Source organism: Cottoperca gobio, chromosome 18, assembly GCF_900634415.1.
Source record: "Cottoperca gobio chromosome 18, fCotGob3.1, whole genome shotgun sequence".
Taxonomy (NCBI): Eukaryota; Metazoa; Chordata; class Actinopteri; order Perciformes; family Bovichtidae; genus Cottoperca; species Cottoperca gobio.
The window spans coordinates 14,217,383-14,228,496 of NC_041372.1; the positions used below are offsets into that span (position 1 = coordinate 14,217,383).

The 11,114-nt window shown below is 40.0% G+C and overlaps 2 protein-coding genes across 6 annotated transcripts in view; both read left to right on the forward strand.

The window, feature by feature from the left end:
- The first annotated feature begins 338 nt into the window (after nucleotides 1-338).
- LOC115023558 (uncharacterized) lies at nucleotides 339-3,557 on the forward strand. Of its 3 annotated transcripts, none has more exons than XM_029454634.1 (3): nucleotides 339-398; nucleotides 1,312-1,644; nucleotides 2,128-3,557. In XM_029454634.1, the coding sequence occupies exon 3, from the start codon at nucleotides 2,132-2,134 to the stop codon at nucleotides 3,011-3,013; it is 882 nt and encodes a 293-aa protein (XP_029310494.1). In that variant the 5' UTR covers nucleotides 339-398; nucleotides 1,312-1,644; nucleotides 2,128-2,131; the 3' UTR covers nucleotides 3,014-3,557. The 3 variants fall into 3 exon arrangements, with proteins under 3 accessions (XP_029310494.1, XP_029310495.1, XP_029310492.1); XM_029454635.1 differs by having other exon boundaries at nucleotides 353-398; nucleotides 1,312-1,352; XM_029454632.1 differs by lacking the exon at nucleotides 1,312-1,644 and having other exon boundaries at nucleotides 368-398.
- A 7,245-nt stretch (nucleotides 3,558-10,802) lies between these two features.
- Nucleotides 10,803-11,114, forward strand: part of LOC115023535 (GRB2-associated-binding protein 1-like) — a 17,270-nt gene continuing 16,958 nt past the window's right edge. Inside the window, exon 1 of one of the 3 annotated variants that reach the window (XM_029454582.1) lies at nucleotides 10,803-11,059. In XM_029454582.1, coding sequence (XP_029310442.1) covers nucleotides 10,985-11,059 — 75 coding nt within the window. In that variant the 5' untranslated portion in view covers nucleotides 10,803-10,984. The remainder of the gene's footprint in view (nucleotides 11,060-11,114) is intronic. The other 2 variants (XM_029454581.1, XM_029454580.1) reach the window with 2 other exon arrangements.

The following is an 11,114-nucleotide window of genomic DNA, read 5'->3' on the forward strand; positions in this document are numbered from 1 at the left end:
ACCGACAGAACTGAACCCAAAAGCACGACACAGAGACAGGCAGAATACAATATAGTTCAGTTTACTCAGTAATCCAAGCAGGGTGAAATACCGGTAAATCAGTCCAAAAGGCAAACAAATCCAGTAAGGAGCAAGCAGAAGAATCGGAGTCCAGAAACGGGCAGGTCAGGAAAACAAACAGGTAAACTAGACGATCACTGGAGAGCTTGGCAGGAAAACACAAGACAATCTGGCAGGGAACAAGTGGGAGAGACCTGGTATATATCCTCTGAGAGAACTAATGAGGGAATGAGAAGCAGGTGAGGAGATGGGCTGTGGAAACCAGGTGAGGGGAATAAGTTGATTGCAGGCAGTGAGGATGAACCAGGATCTGAAATGATAAGAGAATTACTGACAAGGTAAAACCAAATGAAAACAAACTAATAGTGGGTGGAACGCTTGACACAACTTTTAGTGATGGCTAAAAAGTAGCTAGAAACCCTGATTCTTTACCCCACTAATCCAAAAGTTGTGTTTTGTGGCTGCATGTAAAGAAATGTCAAGTAAAAGATGATAGTGAATGTTAATACATATTTATCCGAATTTTACAAAGATTTCTCTTCTTTTTATTTGTTCTTATTTTCCATGTTCCATGTTCAGAAAGTGGAGTTGCTTTAGTAAAAGAAGATGCACTCTCTCTTTGCATGTCGTTCAGCTATGAAAACAAAGGACTCAGTGAAACGAACAAATACATGTTCTGCTCCTCATCACTTTGACTAAGCACCAGTTTTTAGTTTGAGCTCATTTGAATCCACTTTAATGGAGAGAAGACGAGTTCGGACATTTCTCAACAACAATGTTGGTTTTACATACATCCATTTATTCATTTTATCAAATAGAGAAATATTTAATTTGACATCTGATTGACATCCACAGTGTGTATCTCTGATGCATTAAGATTGTCTGCAGTGGTAATAACGTTACATAATTAATATATATATATATATATATTAATTATGTAACGTTATTAACGTTAAGTTAATAAGTGCAGCCTTGTGTTACTCTCATCCGTCTAAAATGACAACTTCTTAACCTTCTACTTAATGTCCACAACACTGAATATAAAGAAGCAGTAAACTCTCCGTGCAACAAGGACAACGTGGGACTATTTATTCATATTATGCTCTGAACACTTGATTCAACTATTTAATTATTCGGTTTTACTTTAATCTTTTATTTTACTTCATTATAGCTCTTTAAATTCCTGTTTATGTGTCTTTTTATAATGTCTTTACGTTGTGTTTCTTTTGTCTTAATGCATCGTGTCTATAGAGATGAAGGAGCAGTTCCTCGCCCTGCTGGAGTGTCTTTGAGTAAGACACTGTTGCACCGCCAGTGATGCTGTAATGCAGATGACCGTCAACATGAATTTGCCTTCTAAATGATGACAAAATTAATCGTTTTTCTAATATGCAAAAAGCCCACAGTCCTGCCTCCACCTGTGTTTCGCGCAAAAACATTATATAACACAACCACACACACACACACACACACACACACGTGCACGCACGCACGCAGAAGTTTTAATATTAGGACAAGATGCTAGTGTTCAGCAGTCAGATAGTCTGAAGACACACAGAGAGAAAGACCAGAGACTGAAACAAGGTTGGTGTTCTCTAATAATATCATAACCTTTTCTTTATTAATTTACTTTTAGAGATTCCAGTTCTGGTGTAGATAAACTTCAAATCTTATGCAATATGGGAGCTTGGGAGTTTTCCCCACAGATTCTCTAAATAAGAGTTGTTGTTATCTTTTGTTGTTGTTATCTATCTCTTTTATTTTTGAAACCCTCAAACTGAAACTCAAAAGTTTCTTTTGTGTTGATACTTTTAGTATGAAGCATTATGTCTATTAGTGCAGCAAGAGTAATGTCAGTGATGGCTTTCCTAAACACTTCCTTCAGAATATGCACATTTCAAATCTTGCAGCGTTCCCTTTACAGATGGGCTTTTATTTTGAAATGCAGCAAAGAAGAGATTTATTTGTTGGCATCGCTTGTTATACTTATACTCTTACTATTTTCATGATTATGTCACTTCCTCTCTTTTTCCCTTTTCTCCTTCTTTGCATTTCTCTCCTCCTCAGACACATGGACACGTACGTCAACACCACTTCCCCCAACTCCTCCAGCATCCACGCCAGCTGCTACACCTACCCTCCTGGTTCCTACATCTTCACCGCCTTCACCGTCACCAACATCCTCCTCTTGCTCCCTCTCTACATCTACATCCTCTGCTTTGGTTTCCAGCACTGGTGTAAGCAGAGCCACAGCGAAACCATGAATCCCCTCGACGTCTTCACCTACCATATGGTCGCCATGGAGATTGTTGCCATCTGTGGGTCCACCGTCTGCTGCTGCGGCGCCTACACTGATCACGGGAACATGATCGTGGCTGGGTGTAACACGTTTGCGATCATCGCGTGTGTAAAAATGTTCTTTCACGTCCTCACGTGTGTGGAGCGCTACGTGGCTATCATTCACCCCGTCACCTACATGAGCCTGAATAAGACGGGCGGGGTCAGGATCAGAAACGTCAGCATGGGCTGTGTTTGGCTGACGTGCTCTGGATTGATCGCTTTAAGACTTCTGGTCAACAAAAATGTCAACATGATCCTGTTTTTCTGCAATTTGGCTTTGTCTCTGATCATCAGCTTTTTCTGCAACCTTTCTGTCCTCCGCGTCCTGAATCGTCCAGGGCCCGGGGAGGAAGGCGGCAACAAAGGGAAGACCGACACAGTAAAGCAAAAGGCGTTCGTCACCATCACCGCCATAATGGTGGTGCTGGTGGTGAGGTTTGGGGGGAATCTGGTTTGCACGTCTTTGTCTTCCTCGTCTGTGTTGAGCGGCTCGGACCTCTGTGCGGTAAAGATTTCAGGAGTCTGGTTCGGTCTGGCCAGCAGTTATGTGCTGCCGCTGCTGTACCTGCACAGAGCAGAAAAACTACCGTGTTTCAAATACGACAAAAGTTAAATTAGTACTAAGTCATGTTATCTTTGGGAAGTGGGCTAAAGGAGCACTGTGGTAGCTTAGCGCCAAAGTCATCGACCATGAAGCGCCGTTTTGCATCCTGCAAGAGACCTTTGTTGCATGTCCCCTGTCTGTTTGGACTGCTCCATGTCCTGTGTGCAGCACTGTCGTATACACATATAGTGCTTTAGTTCTATTCATCTCGTTCCTTTATCTCATTACCTTCGTGCCATTCTATCAGAGATTTGTCACTTAACTTTACACCCAATCTTCTTTTTCATACATGTGTATAATGCTATGTTTTATTATTATGTAATTTAGTCTCATCTTACATCTCATTATATGACCTGTGCTCTTTTTACGTTTTATCACTGAGCTGTTCTGTCGTCCAACACATTGTCGTTGACCCTGTGTTAACTTACATATGCTATGACTAATAAACTTAACATATAACCATTAATAACCTTAATGCATCCTGTGATTAGGAGCAGTTTTTTTGTTGACATTTATTTGCATGTAAAACCTCTCTGTGTAATGTATTTGTATTGCTTCTACAAATAAATATATTTAGTATATTCTCATCATGTCATGATCCTGGCTTTTACTTTTTCTGTTTTACTTTGTAAGAACACTCGCCTGTCGTGTCTTTGTGTGGTTTCCCGCCTTCTGTGATCGGTTAGCCCCGCCCTGATTTTCCCCTCCTGTGTCTAATCACCTGCAGCCCTCATGTCTTTGCCTCCTCCAGCTGTGTCCTGTTCTTGTGTTAGTGTCTGTGTATATATACCTGTGGGTGTCCCTGTATGTGTCCCGTTCTTCTTGGTCGGTTTGTCGTCTGTATTTCTTGGTGTGGTCGTTCCTTCTGTGGTTATCCCTGCGCTGATCCTGGTGTTCCCTCGTGCATGCTGTTTCTTTCTCCCTCAGTTTTGTTTTATACAGTTGTGTAGTATTCAGCTTTGTTGATTAAATCTAGCTTTTTATTTACAACCTGCCTGTTGTGTGTACTGTGCTTGGGTCCTCTTTTAACCGCACTGTGACACTCAAGAACACATATTCCTGCTCTAATTTGCCATCATGAGGATGGATTTTGTTCAAAGTCGCATCACGTAGTACAGTGGTGCCCAACCACCGGTCCGCGGACCTGTACCGCACAGAAAGAATACAAATAAATAAAAAAATATTTTATTTCGAAAAATCACCCGATACATCTGTCTGTGCGTCTGTGTCTCTTGACACATGTCGAGACGCTCGTCTCAGTCAAGTGATACTTTACTTCAAAAAATTAAGCTCACAAGCAAAAATTAGTAGAAAACAAACGTCTTTAAAGAGCTTTTTTTTTTTTTTTTTTTTTTTTTTTGGAAAAGGGAAAAGACCCAATGAGGAGGCATTTAAAAGACAACATCAGGAGTGCTACTTAAAAGACATGTTTATCGCTACAGGTGATTCTCATGCGCCGCTCTGCATAATATACAGGCTCGCACATGAGGCAACGAAGCCTTCATAACGGCTTCTCCAGCACCCGGCAATAAAAGACAAGCCCTTGGAGTTTTTTAAAATAAAAAAACATGAACAAGAAGGACATAAACAATAGATGGATATTTTCTTACATGAAACTGGTCCATGCCGCAAAAAAGGTTGGAGACCGCTGACGTAGTACACCGTGTAAAGTACTCATCATATCGTTTGTTCTTCAATGTACAAAGAGGAACATCTCCGAAAACCATTTTAAACTCACAACAGCCAGTCAAACAAAGAAACCTGCAATATACACTTCATAAACACAAGCAGCAGACTGGAAATCCCCATTTGTGTTTTGCATGGTGTGCAGAAAGATTTTTAAATAAAAACATTCAAATCACATTTCATCATTGTTTAATCATGAAATTAGCACAACAGATTGTATGGGGCTTTTTTCATAGCATAAAACCCAAAATATTCTCCAATATGTTTATATATTCATAGTTTATTCTACACAAGAAACTGCATTAAAGATAAAAGTAAGAATTCAGTTCATCAGGTACAGTTATGAGTGTAGCAGGGAGCAGGTTCGCCCAGTATTAATGCAAGCTCTCAAATATACTAAATCTGAAGGCTTCACTATATAACTGTATATTAATGAAGATATAACAAAGATTATCACACAACTCTGCAGCTCTACCCAGCTCCCCAGCTACGGGCCGTGTTTTGGCTTTACAGAACATTTACTGTGAAACTAAAATGTATGATTTGGACATGATATGATGCAGACACAGTCAGAGATTAGCTGGTGACAAAAGTCAAACATTTAGCAGCTAAAGAGACAGATATTCTTCTCTGGAGCAGGTTGAGGCAATAGGCTACTGTTTGCTTGTATCTGAAGTGTTTTCATTCAAATCTAATCTAATCCTTCTCCTCGTTTGGTGTTGTTCTTACAACGAGTTAAAGTTCCTGCTCTGTGCAGGAACAGCAGAGGCAACACATAACTGCCGGGGAGATTAAACCAGACTTCAGCTGCCATCATCACACATTTCCTATTTTTAATCAACACTTCAAGAACAGCCAGTAACCAGACTTCCGCAAAACCTTAACAGCAGCACTCCCAGTATGGCCACCACAGTGTAGCAAGCCCTCTGCTTTGATTGGTCAACCCTTTTCCCGTCCCCGCCCTGTTCACCTGGCCCTGGACGAATCAGAACACAGAGAACAGAAAGGCTGCAGAAGATGACGATGATCAAGAAGAAAATCATGAGGCACAGATCAAAGAATAATGTGAAAACTCCAACCGTGTACATAGTTGGTGCTGCAATACAAAGCAGCCACACACAGCCAATGCAGATATTTCTGATTCTGATGCCTCTCTCTCCACTCAGGCTCAGGTAGGTGACGGGATGAATGACAGCCAGGTAGCGCTCCACACAGGTCAGGAGGTCAAAAGACATCTGTCCATACCAGGTTACGAATTGAAGAAAAAACCCTGCATAGAATAAACTGAGACGAACCCAATAGATACAACATAAGCAGAAGACGGCCCCTGAGACACCAACCAGCTCCATGAGCACCATGTGGTAGGTGAAGCTGTCTGAGTGACTCGTCTTTGCTGCTGCTGTGGACGTGGAGCGCTGTCGTTGAAAACCCAGGTAGAGGACGAGGCTGCAGAGAGGGAGGAGGAGGAGGATGTTGGTGATGTAGAATGTGGTGAAGATTAGGGATCCTGGTCTGGTGATAAGGCAAACCATTTCAGAAGGAAGGGAGTCATTGGAGGAGGAAGAGTTTACTGCCATTTCTACAAGAGAAGAAGACAATCAAGTATATTCAAGTAATCATTGACACTTGCATTACTTGCAGTTTTGTTGTTGGGTGTAATATAACGTAAATAAGTATAAGTAGGATCAAATGATAAGCTACTATATGAAAGGGTCGCTCACAGGGACGAACCCATGGAGAATTATCACCCGACTCCACAGTTTCCCCTGAGCTCACGACTTATAGGTCATTTAGTTTTATGATTGTACTGTTTTGGTTCAACCTCACAGCTCTGATCATGTGGTGGTGATGACGTAGTGGTCTAGTGGTATGCCTTCCAAACAGAACACCGGAAGGTTGGACTGTCCCTGTAGTGAGTTCTCACTGTAAGTCGCTCTGGATAAATGACCTGTAATGTAATGTAATGTAATCAGCGTTGCTTCTAGACACAGCACTAACACTCAGATAAATCCACTGTACACAACCCAGAGTGGAACATCAAGCAGATAGAGAGACAGATATTTACAGAGCTAAAAGGAGAGTGAACATATGAGTTAAATTCATCAAGTGGACAGAAAAACTATTTGAAATTAATATTAATGTACACATCTCTAGGAAACTGTTTGCTTACATGTTACATCTTGTTGTGTTTCCCTAAAGTCTCTAAGATATTTAATTGAAGCAGCTTTAATGGTAAATACTTGTTTTATACGTTATCAGGTTTGAAAATCTAAACATAATCTTTGATTAGTTGTCCATTGCGTTATAAGTCCACGGCCCTACGTTATGACGTTTTCGGTCAAATATTTGTCCCAAGCCGAACCTCGTCCAGATCCACAGAAGACATTTTAAAACAGTTTGAACAGGCAGGATGAGTAAAACCAAAACTTTTAGAAGATGACGCGGCATCAAAAAGTAATATGAACACCAACCTTATCAGTTTTAGATTTCGGTCTTCCTCTCTCTGTGGCGTGCTGTGTCTGAGTATCCAAACCAAATATACTGTACTGGATGTACATATCAGCCCCCCCCCCCCGCTTCCCTCTCCCTTTCTATGTCAAATTCAAATATGTCTATAACAACATATCCACACACAGCTGCCATCCTGTTTACATTGGCAAACAAAGAAAACAACGATGGTGTTGACGTCTGTAGTGGTGACCACTTGCTTGAACCTCCTTGACCTGATACATGACTTATCATCACACCTACATGCCTAACACAACTTTAAGCCTTTGAAACGTGACAAAATGTCCACTTTCCAAAAACATCCTCACTCGGTCCAAACCTGAGGTTTTCACAAAGCTAAAGAAATGAGATCAAACACACACACACACACACACACACACACACACACACACACACACACACACACAGATTACACAGGTGTGCTGGGCTGCGTGTCACTTTTTGGTTTGAATAAGCAGCTGTTTTAGTTGCAAACCCTACATCCAATAAACTGACATGAACCCAATAGATACAACAGAAGGAGAGGGTGCACCCTGAGTAATCCACCAGCTCCATGAGCACCATGTGGTAGGTGAAGCTGTCTGAGTGACTCGTCTTTGCTGCTGCTGTGGACTGTGGAGCGCTGTCGTTGAAAACCCAGGTAGAGGACGAGGCTGCAGAGAGGGAGGAGGAGGAGGATGTTGGTGATATAGAATGTGGTGAAGATTAAGGATCCTGGTCTGCTGATGAGGCAAACCAGGTCCAAACAGAGGTTAGGATAAAGAAGGGAGTCATTGAAGGAGGAAGTGTTTACTGCCATACCTGCAAGAGAAGAAGACAATCATGTGGAGAATAAAATATAAATTGACTCCCCTCTTGTCTACAATCAGAGGATAATGATGACAGAGAGGAGGTGTAGCTTTATTCTCACACAGGTATGGTTATATCACAGGCACAGCTGACAGGTCGCTCTCCTGTCGGTCGCTCTGCTGTCCGCTGCTCTCCAGGCAGCGCTCTAATCTGGAACCCAGCCTATTGCAAGAGAACAGAACCAGGCCATCACCATGCATACAAGCCAGGCAGGAGTTAATTGGCTTAACTGAAGAATGAATTTGCTAATCATGAGTGTTTCACACGAACGTCTAACAGGATGAAGTGATGAGGACATGTTGGACAGACATGGATGTAAACTCGCCTGGTTGGCCGAGCCAGTGACTCTGGATACATTTACAGTTCTGAGATCTCTTTCTAACAAAGTTGGATGTCAGTTGCGTCATAAAAAGTTGCCAAGTAATCAATTTTGGTAGTAAATTGTTGCCACATGATGACAAACCCAAACTTTGACAGCCACAATTAGACATAATGAGCTGAAGTGAGTTTCCTGTCACAAAATTCATCAAATCACACTTTTACATTTTACGCATAAAGTCGATCCCCGTGAATCTCTCACTCGGGAAACTTCCTTTCGTTTTAATCAACCAGTCAGTTTCTATAACACAAAATGTAATTATTTTATTTCTCACCGTTCCATTGAGGTCTGTGTGTACGGACGGCAAGATGATGATAACTTGAAATACAGTTTACATAGACGGTGATTACATGAACATCAACGGAGCCAAAACAATTAGTAAATCTGCAACTGTAATCGATCAGCAACAGTCTCTGGTTCCAGCTTCTCAAACCAGAGGGTTCTGCTGATTTGTATCATTTTAAACTGTAAACTTTGTAAATCTTTGGGTTCTGCAAGATTGATCGAACAGAACAAAACATTTGAAGACGTCATATTAAGTTCTGAGAGGTTTAAACACTTCGTAGACTAAGAAAAGATCAAAGAGTCGAGGAAATATATGCAGATTATTCAATCATGAAGATAATTATTAGCTGCAACTAAAACATGTCGTGTTTTTAAAGGACACAAACCTTGTTAGTAGTGTTTATTCCTTCGTCCCGCTAAGACGACTCTGAGTGAGTGTGTGTGTGTGTGTGTGTGTGTGTGTGTGTGTGTGTGTCTGTGTGTGTCTGTGTGTTTTCATGTTGCACAACCAGTCCAGTCGTGTAATGCTTTTTGATACGGTTCATTTCTGTAGGTAAATGTTCTCACCACCTCCTTTAACAGTGTTAGCAAGAAGAATGAACACATGAATTCATTCATTCATTGAGACGAGTCGATATAATATATATATATAATATATATATATATATTATATATATATATATATATATATATATATATATATATATATATATATATATATATATATATATATATACATATATATATATATATATATATATATATATATATATATATACATATATATATATATATATATATATATATATATATATATATATATATATATATATATATATATATATATATATATATATATAGTGCCCAGTTTCATAACTTCATTCAAATATGAGCCTGCAGACAAAAGATGACTTTGTGTTGTTGTTGGAGAAATGTTGATACTCATCAAAGCATCTCATGCACATATTTAAGGATTTGATCAGGTATTTAAAAAATGGGAAAACGACCTACAATTCAACTTGTAGTACTTAAAAAACATCACTAGAAGTCAGTGTTTATCTCTACATTCGTCTAAAGAAAATTAATTTAATAATCCTTCTCAACTTTATTATAATTCAATATCTGTACAATGTTATTTCTTGCGACAGAGGAGCTGTTTTACTCGTTATGAAGTGTACGTCTGTTTATTGTCTTCTGTGGCTCAGGCTTCCATTGAACTGCATTATGGGAAATGTAGGATCCAGCCTTTCAGAAGCTCGAGACATAAACAGTCTAAAAATCAAGATGTCACGGATGCAACACTTTGAATTCAACCATTTTATTTTCTATCTTGTAAATCCCCTGACTTTTCTGAAGTTAAAATCTAAATGATTTAAAAGAATTAAGGTATTTTAGTAGTTTAAGCTTTACTACATCTTCTGCTACTTTATACTATCACTCCACTACATTTCATTGAAAAACATTGTACATTTATATACACTATATGTATTTACTAACTTAAGTTGCTCTGCAGATTCACAAGAATACACAATTAAATCAACAAATTAATTCAGAATTCACATAAAATAAAATGTTAAATATATATAGTAAAAAAAATAGCTAAATAAATAATAATAATAGTAAATAATACAAATAGTTCAATATATGTTATTGTGCATAATGAGTGCTTTGGTAGCATTTAAAGGTTTTTATTGTCCCACGCACTGAAGCTACAGGGTCGCTGTGGCTCCTCCAACACATACAGTTTACTTCAAAATAAATAAAGTCATAAAATGGTGCAAGACACAGGAATAAGTAGAATATGTGCACATGAAATAGAGACAGTTAAATACTGTGTACTGTAATATTATAGTATATTGTGATGCTTTTTCTTCAGTTAAATATCAGAGTGCACATACACATACTTAACCACAGGGGGGTTTCCTGTTCTCCCGAGCAGGAGCACAAGGGGAGGAGGAAAGTGGGAGGAGAGGAGAGAAGGAATGTCTGAGCTGAGGCATTGTGTTTGGTTATCGCACAGCGAGAGAGGGAGGGAGGAGGGAGGAGGGAGGAGGTGTGACTCATCCAGCTCCTTCACGTGTGGATGGAAACTGCTGGAGTATTTATATCAGCAGTGATACCTTGTGAAGTGCTTCAAACTCTCTTCTGATCGTCTGCTGGTTTAAAGGTCATCGGCTCAGTCGGAGGACTAGAAGCCTAATTGACTGATCTGACACTTGATTGGTTGAGTGTAATTGACTGGAAGTGTGTGTTGCTGCTCTGCTGGCTGCAGGATGAGCGGAGCAGGGGAGGTGGTGTGTGAAGGCTGGCTGAGGAAGTCCCCGCCGGAGAAGAAGCTGCGTCGTTATGTGAGTACTTACTTACTAAAAGTGTGTGTTGGGTGTTTTCTTTAGATGTTGACAT